Here is a 26383-nt window from a genome sequence, read left to right on the forward strand (position 1 = left end):
AAAGCTAGCCTTATCTATTAATTTTTGGTTATTTATTCTAGACTAGATGATGCCCGCGACTTCGTCCGCGTGGATTTAGGTTTTTGAAAATCCCGTGGGAACTCTTTAATTTTCCGCGATAAAAAGTCTATGTCCTTCCCCGGGATGCAAGCTATCTCTGTACCAAATTTCGTCAAAATCGGTTGAACGGTTGAGCCGTGAAAAGCAAGCAGATAGACAGACAGACACACTTTCGCATTTATAATATTAGTATGGATTACATAGGTAATATAATGCCTAATGTGGATTTAAGTTTTTTTAAATCCCGTGGGAACTTTTTGTTTTTCCGGGATAAAAAGAATCCTTCTCCGGAATGCAATCTTTGTAGGTACCAAATTTCGGTTTAAATCGGTTGAATTGATGGGCCGTGAAAATCTAGCAGACAGACAGACAGACACATTTTCGCATTTATAATATTAGTATGGATAAAAGAAAAAACTGACTGACTGACTGACTGATTGACTGATCTATCAACGTACAGCTCAAACTACTGGGCGGATCGGGCTGAAATTTGGCATGCAGATAGCTATTATGACGTAGACATCCGCTAAGAAAGGATTTTTGAAAATTCAACCCTTAAGGGGTAAAATAAAGGTTTGAAATTTGTGTAGTCCACGCGGACGAAGTCGCGAGCCTAACCTACTCTTATGGCCGTATCAGGCCAACAATCCAACACCAAACCAATAATTAAAAAAAATAAGTGTCACTTACGCAATATAAGGATTAGGTTCAATAAACACGTTGAACTGGAATCTTCCCGCCACATCGAGGGGGACGCCGAGCCGCTGAAATAACAGAAACACCTTAATTTGGCCTGCTAACTAGTGAAAATTATTTATATCTGCGACCAAAATAAGGAAGCATCCAACCAGTGCCAGCCGCTTTTCCGATATCAATTATGTCCTGTACCTGGGTCGCGCCGGACTACGAGACCTCACAGATCCTCATCGGACACGGCTGTTTCCGGGCGCGCCTGCATAGGATGACGTTGTGCGAGAGCCCGGCGTGCGAGTGCAGCTTTGGCGACGAGGATAGGCACCATGTGCTGTGGGAGTGTCCCCTTTATGAGGACTTGCGAGTGACGATGTTGGATGGGATCGTACGCGGGGAAGCGGGGCCGGTCTTCTACACGGACCTCGTCTCATCGGCGGGGAACTACAACCGGCTACGGAAATTCGCGCACCATTGGCATAAGAGGCGAAGCAGCTCGGAGCGTGCAGGTGCCAGGCCGGCACCACGGAGGAGCAGCAGCGGAGATCACAGCTGTGTTAGTGACGTCTAGCCCCCAAGGGGGGAGAGTGAGCATAAGGGACAAGGAAAAGACAAAATAATTTGTAGGGAGTGAAGAAGGCGCCCCGGGAAAATGCCAAGAGCAAGTACCGAACGGGCGCCCTCCCGCGATTCGGCCCATATAACCGAGAGGTTGGTGGGGCCATGGGAGGTGGAGGGTTGTCCCTGTCCTGTACCTGACCTGGTCGAGGGTAAGTGTGATAGAAACTGAAAACCAATAGATGCAGTCACTCATCGGTCGCTCGGTTGGGCTTTACTGGGCTACACTGAGAGGCTTGTAACCCTAATTGTGATCGCGGCGCTGTTAGTATAGTCTGTCTATAGCTCAACTCACCGGCTCCACAGCGAAGTAGAAGGAGTGAAGGTCGGGGTCGGGGTCGAGGCCACGGACACTATCGAGCAGTGCGGGATCGCCGTGCAGAAAGTGCGGCAGCGACAGGAAGGACGGACTACCGAAGCGGCACGCTGACACGTTCATCAGCCCGCTCCAGCCGCACTCGCCGTTGCAAAAACATGAGTTCAGCGGCGATCTTGACGCTGAAATTACGAAAAACTTGAGTTCAGTCGACAATCAGTAATACCTTTGGGAACTGATGGTAGTTCTGACAACATCAGATTATTGACAGCTCAAGCATGACTCAAGCACAAATATTTATTACAGAACTGCACAAAATGGAGATGTCATCTGAAATGTTAGTTTCTCAGGCACAAATACTGCGCTCCTCAACGCCCACTCTGCCCAGAACAGTAGCTGGAGAAATTGCACGAGAATGTGTGCAAGTGCACTTCGTGAACTAAAGTGGATATAAAGCAAAGGTAGCTTAAAAGTTTGTTAAATAGTGAGACAAGTCCAGCCAACCAAATAGGTAAAACCGTCTCATGTAGCTACGTACGGCTATATAATTTTGTTGTATTCCAAATGATTTGTTATTGTTACGTTGTCTTCACCACTTCTATCAGTAATCAGTATCTATCACAGAGATTCAGTGATTATGATCTCATAGCTAGGTTGGTAACCAAAATTAGAATTATAAGTTTAATTGAAGACTTTCCGTAATGTACACAAGTAAATTACATAGACGACGAGATAAAGTCTGCTTTGCGAAAAATTGATTCCTTAGAACCTTAAAAGTTTCTGCCAGAATTGTAGAAGCATCCTCTACTAAATAGTGGGACTTACAGTTGTCGAAGCTGATCTCCGTCATAGCGTATTTGTTGTATGGCAGTCCACCTATGTGCCCACTGTCCTCGTACTCCATGTGCACAGTGCGGCACAGGTCCGGCATGAAGATGGTGAGAGGTTCATCTTCGGTGAGGTTGTGGGGCATGAACTCTCCCCCACTGCCTGTTATCTGAAACCAGAAATTACAACTCTTTATAGATCCTTAATGCATCCATCCATCAGCTGTGTGGCGGTTGCCACAGATGCAACTAGATGGCACTATTCAATCGACAAGATTTCATGACGTAGTCCCGAACAAATGTACCACCGACAGTACTCGCACTAACAGAGTTTTCTGCAATCTGGACTCTGGGGAAATAATCCTACCTTATACATCGTCACACCTTGACACATTCTCCTTCATACCACGGCAGGGTCTCGTGATGGTCCCACCTCAGGATTTGCCCCGGGAGGGTCCCGCTCCGCTCTCATGTCGTCACTTCCACCAGACCCTCCGTGTCCATTGAGTTGTTTCTCAGGAAATCAGTAGATCATCATGATCGTCATACCTTGGCACATTCTCCTTCATACCACGGGAGTGTCTCGTGATGGTCCCACCTCAGGATTTGCCCCGGGAGGGTCCCGCTTCGCTCTCCGGTCGTCACTTCCACCAGACCCTCCGTGTCCATTGAGTTGTTTCTCTGGAAATCAGTAGATCATCATGATCGTCATACCTTGGCACATTCTCCTTCATACCACGGCAGAGTCTCGTGATGGTCCCACCTCAGGATTTGCCCCGGGAGGGTCCCGCTTCGCTCTCCGGTCGTCACTTCCACCAGACCCTCCGTGTCCATTGAGTTGTTTCTCTAGAAATCAGTAGATCATAATGATCGTCATACCTTGGCACATTCTCCTTCATACCACGGCAGAGTCTCGTGATGGTCCCACCTCAGGATTTGCCCCGGGAGGGTCCCGCTTCGCTCTCCGGTCGTCACTTCCACCAGACCCTCCGTGTCCATTGAGTTGTTTCTCTAGAAATCAGTAGATCATAATGATCGTCATACCTTGGCACATTCTCCTTCATACCACGGCAGAGTCTCGTGATGGTCCCACCTCAGGATTTGCCCCGGGAGGGTCCCGCTCCGCTCTCCGGTCGTCACTTCCACCAGACCCTCCGTGTCCATTGAGTTGTTTCTCTGGAAAAATAATAAAATCGTATATATACAGCTTTTCAGGGTTCCGAAGTAAAACTAGTTACCCTTTTAGCTTCGTCCAGTTCGTCTGTTCGTCTGTCTCTGTGTTACTGCCATTTTAAAAAGAAACTATATAACAGCTGTAATCTAAATCTAAATCTAAATATAAATAAAAAAAAAGAAGTAAAAATCGACTTCAATAACCACAAACACTAAAAAGTAAAAAATAATTTAATTTATTACCCAATATACCTATTATGTATACAAGAGTTATTGTTGTCAGTCTGTCAGTCTGTCTGTCAGTATGTCAGTCTGTTAGTCTGACAGTGTCAGTCTGTCAGTCTATCAGTCTGTCAGTCTGTCAGTCTGTCAGTCTGTCAGTCTGTCAGTCTGTCAGTCTGTCAGTCTGTCAGTCTGTCAGTCTGTCAGTCAGTCAGTCTGTCATGTCATTAGCAATTTGCGGGACTTATAAACAGTATTTTTTTTCTTTTAACTATTCACTTCCAACAGGTGACAACCCTATAAGAATAGGTATAAAATTTTGAACAGTATTAGGAAGCGTCCCCTTTGTAGGGATATCTACTCGTGTGGTATTAGTTTACGGATGGATCTGGGAACCCACCGCGTTATTATCCCAAGAAAACCCATAGGTACCCTAGTTGACATAATGGAAAGGGGGTCACGACCCCAACAACGAATACGAGGCAGAGAGAGGCGAAACATTGGCAACAGTTTATTGTCGTTTAGCTGAAGTGGCCACTCCAAAGAGACGCAAATCGGTTTGCAAGATATAACCTTGACCAATTGGTCGGATCAATCAACTGTCGCAGACATCAGATCAATAATTCAATACTTGTGTTATATCGATCTTTAGGATCGTTAATTTGAATTGGGTATTTTCCTACTTTTGAATTTGATAAATATTATTAGTTTAATAATTAGTAGGTAGGTAAATAATGACGTACCTACGCTGAAAAAAATATTAAGGCGAGTCACCGAGGCTAAGCGGAAAAAACTGGTTTGCTAGATCAAACGTTTTAGGTATTTACTATTAAAAATATACAATATATCTAAAGACATTGTCTAAAGAATGTACTACTTTGATACACAATAGGAAGTACTTCACTCGATCAAATAAAATCTTGAAATAAGCCGAAATAAAAGTCTAAAACGAATTATTTAATACTTAAATTTCTGACTTGACAAATAATTTTTATATGGAAATATTTGTCTTTAAGTATTACAGAGAACCTGCTAAATTTTGGTTTTCAACAGGACTTCTATAATTTACTAAATTCAAATTTAACGTTTGAAACACAGAATTTGAACGTTGCCAAGCGGTTTACTTCAAAGCCGCGCTGCCCGCCTCGGTGACTCGCCTTAAAATCCAACTAAGATTAACTTAAAGTTACAGGCATTTTAATTTTGGAGTGGGAGGGTCCAACCAACGCGGTTGTGCGGGGCGTCCCCACCCCGATTGCCATCTCGACCTGTCGCGTACTAAAACATGTCGGCAAAATATATATCACTGTATACTTATAGGTATACATGGTCACTGGTCACTGGTCACTGGTCACTGGTCACTGGTCACTGGTCACTGGTCACTGGTCACTGGTCACTGGTCACTGGACACTGGTCACTGGACACTGGTCACTGGTCACTGGTCACTGGTCAGGCCCACAGATTTAACCTCAACCTCGTATTTTACCGGATTTTCCATTTATCTTAGGACTCCATGACTCTTAAATTACCTTGTTTTGACTAATTACTAGCGATTATACAAGAATTTACAAGTTTTTTTATTTATTTGCTTACGTACGAGTTATACTGGTTTGAAAATTATTGACCTCTTGACTCAGTCGAGGTCTAATCAGGATAATATTCTATTTTTACGGTTCCGTAGCTCAAACGGAATAAAGGAACCTAGAAATGATCACTTCGTTGTCTGTGCATCTTGTCTGTCAAGACTCAAGACTAGAAGTATCAAAACCTATAGATTATTGACCTAGAATCATAACATTTGGCAGATAGCAAATCTAAATATACAAAAGGAAAAGGTGACTGACTGACTGACTGATCTATCAACGTACAGCTCCAACTACTGGACGGCTCTGGCTGAAATTTGCCATGCAGATAGCTATTATGACGTAGGCATCCGCTAAGAAAGGATTTTTGAAAATTCAACCCCTAAGGGGGTGAAAAAGGAGTTTGAAATTTGTGTAGTCCACGCGGACGAAGTCGCGAGCATAAAGTAGTGTCGTATAAAGTTATAGCACAAATAAAAGAAAAAATCCGAAAACCGTGATTTTGTGGTTGCATCATAAAAAAAATTTAAAAGTATTATTTCTTGTACGATGGTAAGGAACCCTTCGTGTGCGACTGTAGCTCGCACTTGACCGGTTTTTTACTCGCTATTGATTTTTAAGCCTGAATTCTAAAAGCTTTAGATTTTTAACTTATCTATTAAGAAATCCAAAATTGCTACTAATTCTCATTATCATCATCCCATCACAACGCCGACCATGGATGGACGACTCTCAGTCAAGCATACAAGTTTCAAGATACTGTCTTCCTTAACCGTAAAGCAAATAATATTTAATTGCTTACAGTGGACATAATCGATGCATGCCCACCACCACAGACGTCTACTCGGTGCCCACCACGAATGCTCGGAATTTTCACAATCAACTTACCCCATAAAATAATCCAAATCTATCAACTTGGGGTGCACCGCCAGTGGCACTCGCCGGCAAGTTCTTGGCCATATCCAGCAGGGGGTCGTCGAAACCCTCGAACAGCAGCTGCCGAGCCGGCCTGGATATCGTCATCCCGTGGCCGAACATGGCCAGCGCCATGGACAAAGTCTTCTGTTGTAAATAACCCCAATAGCGAGATCTGTAGATTGCTGACTGGAAAGGAAATGAAAAATCGGTAAATGTTGGGCGGACTCGCACCCGAAAGGTTCTGTTATCTTTTTTTTTAGGGTTCCGTACCTCAAAACGAAAAACGGAATCCTTATAGGATCACTTTGTTGTCTGTCTGTCTGTCAAGAAACCTACAGGGTACTTACCGTTGATCTAGAATCATGAAATTTGGCAGGAAGGTGGGTCTTATAGCTGGCATTAGAGGAAAAATCTGAAAATCGTGAATTAGTGGTTACATCACACAAAAAAAAAAATGTGGTAATAAACTAATAATTAGTATTTTCAATTTTCGAAGTAAGATAACTATATCAAGTGGGGTATCATATGAAAGGTCTTCACCTGTGCATTCTAAAACAGATTTTTATTTATTTTTATGTATCATAGTTTTGAATTATCCTGCAAAATGTCTAAAAAATACGACTGTAGTACGGAACCCTCATTGCGCGAGCCTGACTCGCACTTGGCTCGTTTTTTACTTTGTAGTGGTTTTTGAAGTCAGTTTTTTTAATATTTTTTTTTTAAATTATAGACTAGCGCGTGGCTGCAATCAGACCTGTGTGGCAAGTGATGATGCAGCCTAAGATGGAGCGCACTTGCCTAGAAGATGTCTATTCACTCTTGACTTGAAGGTACCCATATTGTAATTGGAGGGGAAAACTGATGCTGGAAGGGTGTTCCAAATCTTGGCGGTTCGAATTAGAAATGAGGAGGCCTGCCTACAATCGTATAGTACGACGCGGAAAGTAATGTGCATCGACGTTCAGAAGGCGAGTGCAGATTTGTAGCGCACTTTCTCGGTCGTTGAGACCGACAAAACGTCATATACTTAGGTACCTATGAGTGACAATGACAATGCTCTACACAGCCGATGTACATTACTTTCGGCCGCGTACTGTACAAGAAACGACACTTTTTCATTTGTTTAAAATTTCATTGCAGCCATTTTGAATTTTGTATTAGGTACATATTTTTATCATTTACGTACAATGTGAAAATAAAGAATATTTTTTTAAAGAATAATTTTCAAGCATTTTGGAGACTAAGACAAGTAGGTAATACGATACCTATCTTTCTAGAATCTAGTCTCAAATAACTTCCAAGCCGTTAAAACCATGTTAAAACCGTTTAAATGTAAGAATATCTAGACTTGTTTTAAATTACACTTGATTACATATTAATAAAAAGTATTAATTAAAATATTATGGTAATCTATAACTGGCTAGAAACATTCTTATTTCTACAGAAATAAATTTAACGGAAGTGGCTGTCTATGTTTTTGAAACAATATAATACCTACCAGTCTGCCTTTTCTGGGACTGCTAGGTAGACCTATTACCTACCTAGTATTATAGAGTAAAGTAAAGTAAAAGTAACATATTCTTTATTGTACCTACACCAAAACCAAAATAATTGAAGTAGGTATAACAGAGATGTTTGCATGTACAACTGCAGGGTTAGCATGGGCGGGGATATAATTTTCTCCCCGGGGAAAGGATAAAATCCTTATCCCCTCCGACAGCTTTATCCACTCTCCGAGCATGGGCTCACGGGTGGATATAATTATCCACAGTGAATAAAACGGGGGACTTTTTGGTTTTTGGATCTTTTCCTTTACCTTTATTGGGTTAATGGTAATTGGTATTTGGGACCTATGTTGGGTTTATGTTGGGGTTCCCAACCATATTCCAAACATAACCCAAACACAACCCAAACATAACACAAACACAACCCAAACATAACCCAAACACAACCCAAACATAACCTAAACCCAACAGGTACCGCGAGACATGTTTTGATTTTTTAAGTTCTATGAGAATAAACTTAAACCCACGTCTAATGTCGAGGATAAAATTGTCCCCGATTTAGGGATAAACTTCTCCTCTCCCCTGTTGCCGTGCTTTGAGAGGTGGACAAGTAAATTTTATCCCTCGTCAGTGGATATAATTGGGGGATAAATTTTTTGTCTCCTGCCCATGCTAGGGGGGCAGGCGGCCTTATCGCTAAAATAGCGATCTCTTCCAGGCAATCCTAGGGTAGAGGATATCATAAAAATAAAAATAAAGCAGAAAGAGATAATATTTTGAACTTTATCAAAGTCAAAAACATCCTTTATTTTTAACATGGGTGTCTGTGATAGCCTGTAGTGCAGTAGTTAATACGTCCGCCTCCTAATCGGCAGGTCGGGGGTCTGATGCCGGTTGCGCCACCTCTAAATTTTCGAAGTTTTTGAGCAATTAAAATATATCACTTGATTTAACGGTGAAGGAAAACATCGTGCGGAAACCTGCATGCCTGAGAGTTCTCCATAATGTTCTCAAATGTGTGTGAAGACAGATTTTCCTCACAAATTTCGTTGTGATCGATTAAGTACATAGTACGCGACAGGTCGAGATGGCAATCGAGGAGGGAACGCCCCGCACACCCGCTCAGCCCCCGTGCTAGCCCGGTGCAGGCGAGCGCGGGTGACATCCGTCACCTCGCCTCATACCCCGATTGCCATCTCGGCCTGTCGCGTACAACGACAGAGATTATTCTACACACTTTTGCATATTTTATAATAATAATTAATTATTGGTATGGAATATGGATGACTTCTAAAATCATAATTCACAACACTTTTGTATTCGGGTGGTAAAAAAATAAAAATGACAATCCTTTAGGCATTTCGCAACAGAATTTCAACTTACGATTAGCATTAATTTAAGTGGATAAAAGACTAGATAACAACCTAATTATTATTAAGTACGAAGAAATAAAATCTTAGGAGTATTTAATGCAAATTTTAAAAGATCGCGCCCCGCGTAGTTGAAGATTGCGGAACTAAAGTCTAAAGTTCAAAGCAATAAGTCTAAAGGCTTAATTTATAGGCCTATTAATTTTAGGCCATAACGCCTATTTCATACAGAGGTAACTGATAACGTGATTGCCATTCGATGGCGACGCAAAAATACATTTATTCTGGCCGTATTGTGGGAAAGCCGGTCTTCTACAGGGACCTCGTCTCATCGGCGGGGAACTACAACCGGCTACCCGCTACGGGAATTCACGTACAATTGGCATAAGAGGCGAAGCAGCTCGGAGCGTACAGGTGCCAGGCCGGCACCACGGAGGAGCAGCAGCGGGGATCTCAGCTGTGCTAGTGACGTCTAGCCTCCAAGGGGAAAGAGTGAGCATAAGGGACAAGGAGGAGATAAAATAATTAATAGGGATTCAAAAAGGCGCCCCGGAAAAACGCCAAGAGCAAGTACCTACCGCACCTCCCGCGATTCGGCCTATATAACTGCGAGGTTGATCTTGGTATGGCCATGAGTGATGGTAGATTGAGCTGTCCGCAGGATAGAACGACACAACTAGTGCAGCTCGTTTCGCTCGTGTCACACATTTGTAGCTCAGTCAGGCGCCAAGCGGCGCGGTGCACGCACGCATCAGTGGAGATGTCCGGACATCTCCACTGATGCGTGCGTGCACCGCGCCGCTTGGCGCCTGACTGAGCTACATTTTGATCGCACGTTCTTTATATAGAAGCTGTAGTGACTAGTGAGACGAGTGCTCCGATGTATGGACGGGACCTCCGCGCTGCGCCGCTGACTGCTGCTAACTGAGCTGCAAGACATTTTTTGTGTTGTTTCGGATTGACTATGCTGCGTAGGCCCTATTGGCCGCTACAGCGTCACCGGGGGGGTTGGCGAGCGCGAAGCTCCGCCTGGGGGTGAGCCCTAGGGCTCGAAGAAATAATTCGAGAGGTCGGGGGGCAACGTCCTCCTAAGGGCGCCTCCTGTGAGGCTCGGACCACGGCTTAGGATGACGTTGGGATGGGTGGAGTTGTCGGTTTTGTTGGTTAGTCCGTACGCCCCCGAGGCCGTGGCGTGAGCCCACGTCCGGGTGACGTTAGAAATCGGGGACCTCGTCTTCGCCGGCGAAGACGCTGTGATGAGGTTGAATTGTGTATCCCTACGAGATAGGGTGCATTGTCGGTCATGATTTGATCGTCGGGGTCGTTAAGGACGTGCTTAGGGCGTCTTTTATCTGGGGGGTCGTTTCGGTCGGGGGTGTAAGTCGCTGCCTCAACTATTAGGGGGTTGGGGTGTCTAATGGCTTTCTCAAAATAATTTTTGGAAAGCTGTTTAAAGTAATGAGCTATTGTCGGGAGTTGGAGGTCTCTGTGGAGGTCCACGTTGCGCATGTACCACGGGGAGCCAGTGGCCGTACGCATAAACTTATTCTGTAGGACTTGGAGAGGTTTGAGAGAGGAGGGCGGCAGGTGTGCAAATGCAACACAGGCATAAGACATTATTGGGCGGATGCACGTTTTGTATAGCGTGACTTTATGTCGAAGTGACATTTTGCTCTTTGCGCAAATCATGGGGTAAAGACGGGAGAGCACATACGCTGCGTTCTTGCGGACTCTACGAATGTGCGCGGCGAAGCTCATCTTGTCATCAAAGGTTACACCCAAGTACTTGGTATTAGTTTGCCAGGGAATGGGGCGGTCGTAAAGAGTTATTTCAGTCTGTCGAAGTTTGTATTGTGATTTCCTTTTGGACTTTTGAAAGAGCACTGCTGCGCTTTTCTCCGGGTTAACCTCTATCCTCCAAAGGCGGAACCAGTGGCCTAGGCTACTGACTGCCTTTTGGAGTCGAGCTTTAACGTTCCGGTAGTTTAAGTCGGAGCTGTATAGAGCGGTGTCATCCGCGAACTGGGCTATATGAACATGAGGGGATCTGGGAATGTCGCTGGTGTACAGCGCGTACAAAAGTGGCGAGAGCAGGGAGCCCTGAGGGACTCCTGCTCGAAGAGGTCTTGGGGAGGATAGGGTTCCATCCAGACGGTAGCGGAAAGTTCGATTGGTGAGAAATTCTCGTAGTAAACGTACGAGTCTTTCGGGCACGCCTAGATGGTAAAGCTTGTAGATCAAGCCGGCGTGCCACACCTTGTCGAAGGCTTTGGCTACATCGAAGAAGAGGGCTCCCGTTGGGATGCCTCTCGTTTTGAATCGGTTGAAACCGAGAAGGATGTGCTCCGTGAGGCGGTGCACTTGATGAACACATGAGTGTCTGGTTCGAAAGCCAAATTGCTCGTCGTTGAGGAGGTTTTTCTCCTCTACGACGGACCTAAGTCGGTTGAGGATGACTTTCTCATACACCTTGCCAAGGGTGTTGAGCAAACTAATGGGGCGGTAGCTAGTAGGGAGGTTCCTAGGTTTCCCTGGCTTGGGGATGCCTATAACGGTAGCTTCTTTCCACCTGTCGGGGAAGGAGCATCCCGCCATGAGGGTGTTGAAAATGACAACCAGGAGGTTGATTAATACGTCGGGGAGTAACTTTAGAGTTTTGTTATTAATAGAGTCGGGGCCTGGGGCTTTTTTGGCGTGAAATTCTTTGATAATTTGACGAACTTCGCCGCTATTCGTCGGGAGGATTGGATCGCCACCTGGGGCGGAAGAGAAGATAGATGCTAGTTTGTTTTCGACTAGTTCTATATGGGACTTGTCTACAGAGATGGTGCTCGGGGAGCATTGGGCTTCTAAGCTATCGGCCAAGCATTCGGCCTTATCGACATCTTCAAAGGCGGGCGGTTGATTGGGACGTAAAAGCGGAGGAGTGGCCGAGACAGGGTCGGCTTTGAGAGCTCTCGCCAGGCTGTAGTAGGCTACATGCGATGGCTTGAGCTCACTCAGCTTCCTGTCCCATTGTTCGTCGCGGAGTTCGGCAAGGCGAGCCTTTACCTCCCTCTGGGCTCTCCAGAGTTCTCTTCGGTTGTCGGCGTTAGGACATGCGTCATGGGCTCTACGTTTAGCGTTTTTGATGGTGATGAGCTCTCTGGCGTCGTCCGGCAACTGTCGACGGGTGAAACCGTTCGGCATCTGTCGGGAGCAGGCGCTTAGAGCATCGCGGATATGATTAGTAAGGTGCAGTGAGGCTGCATGCGCTTCATCTAGACTACCTATAATGTCAGGAATTTGAGAGATGTGCACTGAGTCTATAGACTTAAGATGCTCTGAGAGCTTCTTGAAGTCAATGACTGTTTTGGTCGGGGGGGCCGCGGTGGGCGGGGGTCCTAGCCGCATTAGGACGGGACGGTGGTCTGAGCCTAGCTCGGACAGCACCTCCAAAGGACTCACCTGAAGGGCGATGTTCTTTAGAAGAGCTATATCGAGTATGTCCGGTCTGTCTGTTGAATTGTCGGTCATTGGATAACGAGTCGGTGTGTCAGGGGCTATAACTATGAAGTTAAGATCGGGGCGGTGCGTCAGTCTTTCGAGTTGGCGTCCTCGTGAGTTCGGGGAGCGGCAATTCCAACTTTGATGTTTGGCGTTAAGGTCTCCGGCCACGATAACGGAGTCTCCTAATGAGAGAAGTGCGCGGATGTCACTTTCTAACAGATCTTTCGAGGGAGAGAGATAGACGGATGCTAGTATGACCGACGGATGGCCAGTCATACTCACCTGACATATGGACGCTTCCATATTGGTTAGTTGTGGAGGATCGAGAGGAGTGCAGTGAAGAGCCCTTCTGTAGTATATAGCAGTGCCACCCTTAGCAGTGGCCCTGTCGTTTCTGACTATATTAAAATTAGCAATTCTGGGATTACTTCTACTAGGTTTCAAGAAGGTCTCTTGCACTAGGAGAATGTCGGTTTGATGTGCACATACAAACTCGCGGACTTCGTCCATTTGGTCGATAAGGCCGTTCGCGTTGTAAAACGCGACCACTAAGGAGTGAGGTTTTAATCTACCTTTGGTTGTACTATCCATTATAGGTTTTTAAGGTTGTTTATGGAGATGAGTAGACCCAAGTGTTGGGTAATGGCTGTTTTGGGATCTTCCCTGAAGGTCCGGGCGAAAATTTCCATCTCCACTATGTCAATAGAGGCGAGGACGGTTTCTATTAATTTGAGATTATCCGCAGCGTTTGCCGCTGCGGATGTATGGAGCGGTTGCTCTGGCTGGGGCTGGGGCTTAGGCGTAGACGCGGAAGCCTTGGCCGGGGCTGGTTGGGCGGGCTTGGCCGGGGCTGGTTGGGCGGGCTTGGCCGGGGGTGCCTGGGTGGGCTTGGGCGCAGGAGGGTTAGTCCTGGGAAGGGGTTTGTCCCATGCGTTGGTGGCCGGAGCCGGCGCAGGGACGAATTTTTGGGTGGGTTGGGGAGCTGCAGTAGGTTTGCGGCCGGCCGGTTTGACCCTTCGCTTTTGCTCCTTGGGGGCTTTAGGGCATCCGCGATAGTTCGCGGTATGCCCTTGAGACCTGCAAAGAACACAGCTCGGGGGCTCCTCGGTTGGTTGCTTCCTGGGGCAGTCGGAGGTGCCGTGGTCCCCTAGGCACTTTACGCACCTAGGGTGGGCGAAACAATTCCTTGCGGAATGGCCGTACATCTGGCAGCGATGGCATTGGCCCATCCTGCCGCGGTTACGGGGGGGCTCTATTTTGAGGCCAGTAAGGCGACACACTGAGGTTATATTATTAACTTTTTTACCCGCGGGGGAAAGTTCTAAAGTTACGAGCACCATCTCGTAAGGGACTTTGGTTCTAGGATGATACATCCTGTGAACCTCCAGGACTGGCAGCTCCTGGGAAAGGAGGTCTGTCTTGATGAGCTCTGTATCGAGCTCCTTCGGAAGGCCGCGAATGACTACGCGTAGAACGCGTTCGTCGGGAAGAGCGTAGGTGTGGAACCCTACATTCTCTTGACGGAGAGTCTTGGTGAGGAGGCGATGGTCGCCTGAAGTCGGACATTGGACTTTGATTCCAATGGCGGTCGAGCGGGCACTCGTGAACGAGATACCCCGCTGGTCTAACAGTGGCAAGATGCGCTGCCAGCTGAGTTTTTCCCTAATAAAAAGGGGAGGGACCTTTTCCCTTGGCGAATCCTCCATGGGGGAGTCTTCCGACTCCTCCTCGGGGGTTGCCTGGGAGGTTGTGGGTTGAGTACCGGGCCCTGAAGGGGCTGCAACGCCCACCTTTTTAGGTGGGTTTGCGTGGGACTTGGAGGCCTTCAGCTTTCGCTTCTGGGCCTTCGTCTGCACCGTCGTGAATTCCTCTGTTTCAGAGGAGGCTGGGGACGTTTCGGAGTGAGGCTCCTTGGTCGGGATCGGTTTTTGGGCTGAAGGCCCGGCTGGGGTTTTGGAGTGAGGCTCCTTAGTGTCGGTCGGTGTCACGGTCGGGGTGTCGTCCTCCATGGCCGTGGCCGAGGGAGGAGATGCCGGGGGACGGTCGTAGCGCGTAGGCGTCCGACTCGCATGTACCTTAAATTTCTTAAGGTAGTTGGGGTCTCGGGTCGCGAGGTCGGCGATGAGAGCACTCATGTCGACGTCTTTGTAAAATGTCTGGGGGAACTCCGGGCCCTGATGGGGCCCAGGAGCGGGTTGGTCGGGGTGGTTGGGGCCCATAGTGGACCCGGTGGCGCTAAAGGTCCTCCCTGCCAAGGCAGGGAGGTGGGTACCTACGGTGTGGCCCTAATGTGAGTCCCCGCCCTTGGGTGACGGGGGTGTGAACCTATGCTGCGCTTAGACTAGTGTACTCACGGAACCTGGACCCTAGAACTACACTACACTATACACAACGCAGGAACAATCTGATGGCACTGATGATCCAAGGGCACTTGCACTTGAAACACAGGGGCGAACACGCGCGGGGGGGCTCGAGTCGGAGAGCGCATGTACAGACGTCCGCACGGGGCGGATGCCGAACACGGAATCCTGCAAGACAACGGTTCCTTGCCTTATATAAGCCACACCGTGGTCACACCTGTTGCGCGAAACCGCTTGCTGCGCATGCGTCCATCTCGTAGTTTATGATTGGTTATTTGTTAATTATTATGCTCATGTACTCGTCGGTGTAGTTATGTCTTACGCGCCCTAAGATCCTATATAGCAAATACCCTTATAAATGAATTCATGATCACAAAATCGAGTTTTATTCGAATTGCCTAATAACAAAGATATGGACGGCAACACTGGTAACTCCGACGTAAAAAAAGAAGACCTTACAGAACTCGCAGCAATATCACTCAAGTCTCGCATTCCGGTATTTTGGCGTCATAGACCACGATTGTGGTTCGCCCAGTTCGAATGTATAGTCGCAAGCCAGAAACTCAGCGATGAAGCTAAATTTCAATTCGCCATCGGTCAGCTTGAATTATGCGACATCGAGCAAATCGGCGACATCGTGTTGGAGCCCCCCGCGACTGCGAAGTACGAAACTCTCAAATCGAGGTTAATAGATCTTTATGAAGAATCAAACACGAAAAGATTACACAAGGTAATACACGACATGGAGCTTGGGAGCCAGAAGCCATCGCAACTGTTAAGGCGAATGCGAGATGTGGCACAGAAATTATTTCCAGAAGATACTTTGAAGCTACTGTGGATAAGTCACCTGCCTCAAGCTGTTCGTACCCCGCTATCTATGAGCACCGAAACGAGCCTAGATAAACTCGCCACAACGGCCGACAAGATGATCGAACAACAAAATTCAGAAGTGAACTCCGTCTGCCAATCATCAACATCAACACAGGGCAATAGTGATTCGATAGTTTTAAACAAAATCGAAGAATTATCGAAGGAAATCGCCGCTATTAAATTGAACCAATCACAGTTTTCTCGTCGGCCCCGCCGAGTCAACATTTATCGCCCACCCGTATCGCAAGAACAGAAGTTTAACCACTCAAGAATTTGTTTCTACCATCGTCGGTTTGGAGACCAAGCTTATCGCTGCCTATCGCCCTGTGAATACAAAAAGCAAGTTAACAACCAAAGTACGGGAAACTAACGACGACTCAAGCTGCGACGGGAGCCCGGGTCGAAGAAGTACAATTGAACCGTCTATTCATCAAGGACAAATCAAGCGGATTACGTTACCTAGTCGATACTGGAGCCAACATATCAGTCCTACCACTGCAAAACTTCAAGAGAAAAGTGCGCGATCCTCAAAATTATCTTTATGCAGCTAACGGGACCCCCATACCTACTTATGGCAGCCAAACAACCGAGCTCGACCTAGGTCTACGACAAACATACAAATGGACGTTCGTCATAGCTTCAGTGAGCCGACCCATTATAGGCGCAGATTTTCTACAGCATTACAACTTGATGGTCGACATTCGAGGCCGAAGATTAATTGACTCAAGAGGTACTTCCATAGCAAGAGGATGTGTATCTTCGTCTCTAGAACCAAGCATACGTACTATCGATGATAGGCAACCTTATCACGATATATTGGCGAAGTATCCCGACATCACGCGACCCAACTCAATGAAAACTTCCCAAAGCAACGTAGAACACTACATCGAAACTACCGGCCCACCAGTATTTGCAAAGGCACGACCACTATCACCACAGAAAAGCAAAATTGCTAAGGAAGAATTCCAACACATGATGGACCAAGGAATCTGTCGGCCTTCGAGCAGTCCCTGGGCTAGTCCACTACACATGGTGGAAAAGAAAAATGGCCAATATCGTCCATGCGGTGACTACAGAAGACTAAATGCGATGACAGTACCGGATCGCTACCCCGTGCCACGCCTTCACGACTTCACGCATTGTTTAGAAAACAAGAAAATTTTCTCGAAACTTGACCTGGAAAAAGCCTACTTCCAAATAAAAGTACGAGACAGCGATATCAAAAAGACCGCGATCATCACTCCTTTCGGGCTTTTTGAATTCACCAAGATGTGTTTCGGATTGAGAAATGCAGGTCAAACCTTCCAGAGACACATCGATAATGTGCTAAGGGGCCTACCAGTATTTCCCTTCATTGATGATATACTAATAGCTTCGGAGACTGAAGAGAAACACAGAGAACATCTAGAAGAAGTCTTTAAACGCTTGGAGGAAAATGGCTTGACGCTGAATGTTTCAAAATGTACCTTTGGTGTACCACAGCTAGACTTTTTGGGTTACACCGTTTCAAAAGATGGCATCAGACCCACAGAAGAAAAAGTCAAAGCCATATCTACGTATCCATTACCTGAAACCATTCAGCAACTTCGAAGATTTTTGGGAATGTTAAATTTTTACCGGGAAAATATACCCCAAGCAGCAGAGCATCAAAAAGAGCTTCATAGATACCTCCATAATACTAAGAAGAATGATACAACAAAAGTACAGTGGACAGACGCGGCTAAAAAGGCTTTCGAAACATGTAAAGAAGATATCAAGTCCGCAGCTTTGCTATACCATCCATCCTCAGGAGTTCCATACTCTCTTATGACCGACGCCTCAGACTCATGTGCCGGCGCCGTTCTACAGCAAAAAATAAAAGGATCATGGGTACCTATCGGTTTTTTCTCCAAGAAGTTTAATGAAGCGCAAAGGAAATACAGCACATACGACAGAGAACTATTGTCAATCTACATGGCCATTCGTCATTTCCGGCATGTCTTCGAGGGTCAAGAACTAACGATTTATACCGACCACAAGCCATTAACCTACGCACTAACTGCGCAAAGTAAGACTGAGTCTCCGCGCAGAGCACGTTACCTGGATTACATCGGTCAGTTCGCGTCCGAAATCAAATATATCTCCGGCAAAGAGAACGAGGTTGCAGACGCTTTATCAAGAGTTGAAACCTTATTTTGCCCTTCTCCGATTGACTACAAACAGTTGGCCCAGAGTCAGAAAGACGACGTCGAACTTATCAATCTACACGAACGCAGCAATTTGAAATTCCAAGCAATAACCCTACCTGACACTTCAGCAACTATCATCTGCGAGATGTCTACGGGAATCGCACGCCCATACCTGACTTATGAGTTTCGTAAACTAGCATACAAAGCAATTCACGAGCTTAGTCATCCGGGCGTTAGAGGAACAAGGAGATTGGTCACTGCACGATTTTTTTGGCCCAGCATGAATAAAAATGTGAGCGAATGGACTCGAACCTGCATACCCTGCCAGAAATCAAAAGTGCAACGACATGTCCGTTCACCCCTTGAACATTTCGAGTTCGCAGAAAAATTACGACACGTGCACATGGATATCATCGGACCACTACCCATATCAAACGGGTATCGTTATTGCCTGACTATGATAGACCGAGCAACAAGGTGGACTGAAGCCTGCCCTATTATGGATATAACAGCAGAAACCGTAGCGACAGCATTCTATGAAGTATGGATAAGCCGCTTTGGGACACCGGAAAAGGTCACAACAGATCAAGGGAGGCAATTCCAGGGTGACATGTTTAAGAATCTAGCACGACGTATGGGAATACAACAAAACCGCACCACAGCTTACCATCCGCAGACCAACGGTATCATTGAAAGATGGCACAGAACCCTGAAATGCGCATTAACGACACGCCTAAATGCAGATAACTGGTCTTACGAACTACCTACCGTTTTATTGGGACTTCGCGCAGCCGTCAAAGAAGATATCGGGCACAGTGCAGCAGAGTTATTATACGGACAGACGATTCGCTTGCCAGGAGAGTTCTATGCTGCAGCGAACACTAATTCAACCGAACCCAACCTGAAACTGATGAATAATATAAGTGATGCAATAAGAAAATCGCAAGAGCAAAGGAAGCCAAACTGTCGTCCAATATTTGTTCCCCAAGACCTTTTAAAATGCGAACATGTATTCATACGACACGACGCAGTAAGCAAGCCACTCACACCCGCCTACGACGGCCCGTTTCAAGTCATCGAGCGAAGTGCAAAATTTTTCAAGATCTGTGTGAAAAACAAGATAATAACTATTTCTATCGATCGACTGAAACCAGCATACGTCATAAAGAACCCCGATCAAGAAGAAGCACAACAAACTAAAAACTACGCTTATATAACAAGATACGGAAGAGTCTCTAAACAACCCAATCGCTTCGCTGATGGGGGAGCGGTGTAGCAGGTCCGGACATCTCCACTGATGCGTGCGTGCACCGCGCCGCTTGGCGCCTGACTGAGCTACATTTTGATCGCACGTTCTTTATATAGAAGCTGTAGTGACTAGTGAGACGAGTGCTCCGATGTATGGACGGGACCTCCGCGCTGCGCCGCTGACTGCTGCTAACTGAGCTGCAAGACAACGGTTCCTTGCCTTATATAAGCCACACCGTGGTCACACCTGTTGCGCGAAACCGCTTGCTGCGCATGCGTCCATCTCGTAGTTTATGATTGGTTATTTGTTAATTATTATGCTCATGTACTCGTCGGTGTAGTTATGTCTTACGCGCCCTAAGATCCTATATAGCAAATACCCTAATAAATGAATTCATGATCACAAAATCGAGTTTTATTCGAATTGCCTAATAACAAAGATATGGACGGCAACACATTAACAATAATGTCGAGTGTAGTGATATTGTCGACGACACCGAGCCGTTTGTGGAATATAATTACACAACTTGCAGCTCGCTTCGCTCGTGTTATACTCACAGCAACAATATTATCGAGTGTAGTGATATTATCCTACAGGGTGCCATTGCTGGTCTCGTCTAAGTACCTACCAGCTACGTTGCGTGCGGTACGACACCGAGCCGTTCGTGGGATAGAATGACACAACTTGCAGCTCGCTTCGCTCGTGCTATACTCACAGCAACAATAATATCGAGTGTAGTGATATTGTCCTGCAGCGTGCCATTGCTGGTCTCGTCGAAGTACCAGCTACGTTGCGTGCGGTACGACACCGAGCCGTTCGCGGGGTGGAACGTCACGTTCACGTGCTTTCGACGTTCCTTGAAACGGTATGGACCTGAGGACGAAACATGTATTTTAGTCTTGGACCTGAGGACGAAACATGTATTTTAGTCTATGGTTAATCAATCCATACTATTCGTACTATTCATATCCATACTTTAGGTTATATATTCAAAAACTAGTATTTTGATCGGTGCTTGAGCTGCTAAAGCAGCTCTCGAGATTTATAATCGCCATTTTGAATTTTTCCCCAGCTCTCTGCTATGCTTAATATTTCGCCATACATTTTCTATGGAAAAATAAATTCCGCTATTTTGATTTTTTTTCTACTCATCGAGTACCTAATCCTTCGGATCCTGATCATATTTTGCCAAGAAACCACTCTTTCATCTTTCAAGTGTGTACCTGACTGTTTTCTAGCTTTTCACAAGAACTATAAAATCAACGTAGTTATTGATTTAATCCATAAATAAAAAATGCAGAATTTAAGATAAAGATTCAATAAATGGTTTGACTGAGAAAAACATTATTTTTGTCCGACAAAATTTGGTACGAGATAGCTTGTATCCCGAGGATGAACATAGGCAACATTTGGTGCCAAAAGCTCAAACAGTTCCCACGGGATTTTTGTTTTCATCTATTTGGCATAGAGCTAACTGGCCTCTCGGAGACGGGTGTACTTTTATAACTTAAGTTCGTCCACGTGGATTTAGGTTTTTAAAAATCCCGTGGGAACTCTGAAAGCTATCTTTATACCAAACGTCAAAATTGGGCCGTGAAAACCCAGCAAGCAGACAAACGGACAAAAAGTACACTATATTCTATAATCTATTACATCTGCAACAAGCTATTTCTAAGATGCTTAACACTTTAACGCATTTTATAATGCTTATTAATTATTAGAATATATATCGAATATATAATACCCGCTGCGTTTACGTTTGTATTGTAATTTAAAATATAATTATACCTACTTATATTACAAAAAAAACGGGCCAAGTGCGAATCGGACTCGCATTTAAATTAATAATATTATTATGATAAATAATAACTAATTATGTGCATTTAAAAGACGTAAATACATGTAATTAATTTTAATAATGTTATGAACATGATCAATAAATTTAGTAAAGAAAAGATTTGACTGTCATAATAATTATACCTAAAACAATCTAGAAACAAAAATTATACAGGTCATTCCCATTTCTAGACTATAAAATCAGCAATTCATATTTTATTATACCTAATTTGTCTATGTTTTATAATAGGTTGCCTAAATAATCTTTCAGAGATGCCTCTAGGAATTTTAAATGGCTTAAAAATCCTATGAAGAATTTAAAAGAAAATTTTAGAAGATAAGTATAAAAAAGATTGAAAATGAATCGCGCTATAATTATTATTAAGTTATTATTGTTAAAATATAAAAAATTAACAATAGTTTTGCGCGCCATATTGCAAGATTAAACAACGAAAAGGTACTTATCCGACTACTTGAATTTACAGTTAGCGGTTTAGGCTTTGCGTTGATATATAAGTCCCCTTGATTTGATTGGTTGATAAGTAAGTGCCCTTAGGACGACGTTGTTCCCCTTTCTCTCAAATTATTTCTTCGAGCCCGAGCCGAGTTAAACTTAAAAAATAAAACAAAATTCGTTTTGAAATAATTTAAAAAAATCATCAACTCGAAAGTGTGAGAAACAATAGTGATTCACTAGACATAACGTGAATAGTATAGGTGAAAAAGTTTGAAGCAAAATAAGTTCTCGCGCGTTGTGATTGGTGATAAGGCATAAACTAGCCAGCACGCACGCGGTATTCGAGGTCTCATTCGAGTTTTGTTTTTCTCGATTGTAGCCATTTATGACTTTTATATTTTATAAATCGATTGTAATACCATGACAAAATCATTTCGCTTCAGGGGGAAAACCATTTCAATTTTCAGCGTGTATAAAACAGATTACTACCTACTAGCTAATTGCCTACTCTTATTCCAATAAACAGTGCACTGATCTAAATGACAATGGAAACATTTATTAATTAAAAATACTTAGTAATTACTGTTATCTTTAGTATGGTACTTTAATTAATTGCCAATTCTTAATAAATAAATAAATAATATTGATTAAATAAGAACTCCCAGCGAGAAATGCAACTTAGTTGAATAACAAGGTGACTTTTGGCTCTTTTAGGTTGGGTTATGATATTATGTGAGGCCGATATGTGTGGTACTTTACTTTATGATTTCATTGCCCAACCTGATAAGTAGGTACTTGAAATTCCTCGGTTGGTTACAATCAGGGTTGTTACGGATTTTTTTTTTAAATTTATAGACTAGCGCTTGGCTGCAATCAGACCTGGTGGCAAGTGATGATGTAGCCCAAGATGGAGCGCGCTTGACTAGAAGATGCCAGCTATTCACTCATGACTTGAAGGTACCCATATTGTAAATCGGTGGGAAAACTGATGCTGGAAGGGTGTTCCAAATCTTGGCGGTTCGAATTAGAAATGAGGAGGCAAATTGCTTCATACGTATCTGTGGAATTTCGACTACGTACGGGTGCAGATCTTGGGATAGTAGAAAGGTGCCTTCACCTAACTAGAAATCAAGTTGAAAAGTTCTTCGACAATATTTTTGAAAACTTCAATTTGAATTTATATTCACTCATTTAAATACTATAAACTTAACATCAAGATCAACTATTTTTACACTGGAAAAAAATAACAATAACAATGGAAAGGGCATTTATTAATTAAAAATACTAATTACTATTATCTTTAGTAATAAATGTAGTTCAATTGCCACGATATCTTTACTCGAACACCCAACGACAAAATGCAACTTAGTTAAATCAAAAGGTTACTTTATGACGTGGGTGGCCTACCCGGCTAACTCAGTGTTCAAAGAGTACATAAACACTACTCAGTGTCTAACACTGAATGATAGCCACCGAGCTCTTTGACATTGGTTGGTTCACCACTCAAAACAATTTTCGTAGAAAACCTTCAATGGATTAAAAGTAAATGTCAAATGAGCTCGGCGGCTATCATTCAGTGTTGACAATCGAATTATGCTGGAATCACTAGAGATTGTCGTTATTTTTAAAGCATGTTCAATGTCATCTCTATATGTATATAAAAACGGGCCAAGTGCGAATCAGACTCGCGCACTGAGGGTTCCGTAGTACAATCGTATTTTATCGACATTTTGCACGATAAATAAAAAACTACTTTCTAGATCTCGTTCAAACCAATTTTCGGTAATAATCGGACATACGGACGGACAGACAGACGGACAGACAGACAGACAGACATGACGAATCTATAAATGAATCCCTAAAAATGAATCGCTAAATGTGTTGCTGATCGCGAATCTCGAGGACAGCTGAACCGATTTCGTTAATTCTTTTTTTATGATATTCCTTGAAGTACGAGGATGGTTCTTACGGAGAGAAAATTGCCTGAAAAAGAATCGACTGTTAGGCGGCACGAAGTTCGACAGGGCAGCTAGTTTCTTTGAATTATTTTTTGTTTACAGTGATTTCGAGCACACAAACTACTTACCAAGCTGCTGTAAGTTGGGGATCTCTTCGGGAAACCGCTCCGAGTTGGTCCAGTTGAAGAGGTACACCTCAAACAGCAGCGGCACAGAGGGCGCCACCCAGTCCTTGTAGGCGCGGGAGTGTGGAGAGAGCGTTATTTGCTGGAACCAACGAAGATAATATTTTAAAGCTGCTCGTTGAGAATCCATCGAATTTTCATCCCCATCCAGTCACACCCACAGTCACAGTGTGACTTGTTGGGAATGCTAATGAATAAAAAAATTGCAATTTGCAACTATTAACAGTGTGACTTGATGGGGGCAAAAGCGAAGAGGTGCCACTTCCTAACGAGTCACACTTTACCACTTTGGAAGTGTCTCTGGCGCAAACTATTCAGTTTAGAAAAAAATGATAGTAGAAACCTCAATATCATTTTTAAAGACCTATCCATAGACCCCGCACGTATGGGATTGATGAAAAAAAAAATTTTGAGTTTCAGTTCTAAGTATGGGGAACAATTTTTTTTTCCTATTTTTGTGTGAAAATCGAATACATCTAGTTACCAAGTTTCAACAGTATAGTTCTTATAGTTTCCGGAAAAAGTGGCTGTGACATACGGACGGACAGACAGACAGACAGACATGACGAATCTTTAAGGGTTCCGTTTTTTGCCATTTGGCCCCTAAAATGTTAAGAATGTCCCGTCTAGTGCGTAATACTATTTATAGAGGTCGTTTTCACGAACTAATGAATGACGTTATCCAGCATGATGTACGAAGCAATAAAATTGGGTGGCAATTGCATCAAGGTCTATTAATTGACCCGCGTATTAAGAGATCGATCGCTTAATTTATCCCTTCAATAGTTATTGATCTAAATCACAATCAATGTTACATCGAGGATTTACACGTGAAGGTTCCATAGATAATTGTGACTTTGGACCCTCTAAGAGAAGCGAACCTAGCGCAATTTCCAACGCTTTTTCATACAAAGAAAGAAACTTTTAGAATTTAGAAACAAATATCTGTCTAGTCTGTTATTTTTCCACATTTCTGTAAAATGTATTTTTATAATTTTTATGATAGTGTTTTCACCTACACTTCTACGAAAATAACGAAAATTTCTAAATAATTTTAAAAACATTAAAAGTGTCGCTACTAGATGGCACAGTCGCTTCAATACTGAGTGGTCAAGGCGCCGCGGGCTCGAACCCAGAAGACGTAGGTTCGAATCCTGCCGGCTCCGCAATTTTTGATATGAATTTAAAATTATTCTGTAAAATATGTAGTTTTAAAGTTACACGGGCTCAGATTGACATGAAAATCTTCAGAAGACATTTTTTAGGAAATTGGTTTCTACTTAAAATAGTCTGAAAAGTTGTGATTTTCCACACAGCGAAATTTGCATGCGCAGTGACAAAATATCACTTGCTTTAGCTGTGGATAAAAACATCGCAAGGAAACCCTATGCTTGAGAGTTTTCCATAATGTTCTCAAAGGTGTGTGAAGTCTGCCAATCTGCCCTTGGCCAGCATCGTGGCCTGCGGTCTACATCCCTCTCAGTAGTGGTCGGCAATGGATTGAGATGATAACGACATTATGCTTGTTGTTCCTTGTCAATTTAGTTGACTTACCGAGTTGAGAGCTGACTCGAAGATGGAGTTCCAGCAGAGCGCGGCCGCGAGTGCTGCGGCGGCGAAGAGCGCGGTTGCGCCCACTGCCAGCCGCCGCCACAGCAGCGCGCGGCCGCGCATGCTGCACCCGAGCCCGATATCGGCCGACCTGGTGACAACGACAATACATTTATTCACTGGAAGATGGAGTTTTAGCAGAGCGCAACTGTGCTCACTGGCAGCCGCCAACACAGCAGTGTGGAAGATCTCATCGAAAAAATATGTTTATAGAATCGCTCATGAAAACAAAGAATTCGCAAAACGCGCGGGCTGATAACCATAATCTGCTAGATTGAATAATTGAAATAAGATTATTTTTTCAGCTTCTTTCTAGTGTTAAGTTGTTTCCGCTGAGTCTCTCTCCCGTGAGCAATACTGTGACACGATGGTGAAAAAATTCCTCTTGAGTCACAAGTGTGACTGAACGGGTAAAATATTATCATTGAGCAACACTGTGACATAATGCCACTTTATTTGTTTCCTTGACATGAATCTTTGCGATTTCTGCTTTTTAGGCTTCCGTGCGCAAAGGATGCCAACGGGACCCGCTATTATTATATATTTATATATTACTAAGACACCGCTGTCCGTCATTCCGTCCGTTCGTCCGTCTGTCTGTCAGCGGGATGTATCTCGTAAACCATAATAGCGTTAGTACTATTATATCTTCTGTGATAATAGGTAGAGACCTGAAATTTTCACAGAATGTGTATTTCTATTGCCGCTTCAATAATATTAATAAAATAAAATAATAAGATAAAAATGCAATAAAATTTAAAAAAAAAATTGCTAAAAACTAAAAACAGAGCTAAAATGTCAACACTCAAACAATTTCTTTATTTGTTCGGCAGATCTTTTAATAGAACAACAAAATATAGTAAAAAAAATATTTCCGCGATGAAAATTGAAAAAAAAATTAAAAAGTGTTAGTTATTT

At 44.1% G+C, this 26383-nt stretch overlaps 1 protein-coding gene across 1 annotated transcript in view; it reads right to left on the reverse strand.

Annotated features, from left to right (window-relative positions):
* Nucleotides 1-26383, reverse strand: part of LOC117984340 (protein peste-like) — a 76551-nt gene that overhangs the window by 3078 nt on the left and 47090 nt on the right. Inside the window, exons 2-9 of the mRNA XM_034970965.2 lie at nucleotides 25409-25556; nucleotides 23798-23936; nucleotides 20134-20291; nucleotides 6378-6593; nucleotides 3556-3687; nucleotides 2510-2681; nucleotides 1664-1866; nucleotides 751-824 (exon numbers count right to left, since the gene is read on the reverse strand). Coding sequence (XP_034826856.1) covers nucleotides 751-824; nucleotides 1664-1866; nucleotides 2510-2681; nucleotides 3556-3687; nucleotides 6378-6593; nucleotides 20134-20291; nucleotides 23798-23936; nucleotides 25409-25528 — 1214 coding nt within the window. The 5' untranslated portion in view covers nucleotides 25529-25556. The remainder of the gene's footprint in view (nucleotides 1-750; nucleotides 825-1663; nucleotides 1867-2509; nucleotides 2682-3555; nucleotides 3688-6377; nucleotides 6594-20133; nucleotides 20292-23797; nucleotides 23937-25408; nucleotides 25557-26383) is intronic.

This window comes from Maniola hyperantus, chromosome 8, assembly GCF_902806685.2.
Source record: "Maniola hyperantus chromosome 8, iAphHyp1.2, whole genome shotgun sequence".
In the NCBI taxonomy this organism is placed as follows: domain Eukaryota; kingdom Metazoa; phylum Arthropoda; class Insecta; order Lepidoptera; family Nymphalidae; genus Maniola; species Maniola hyperantus.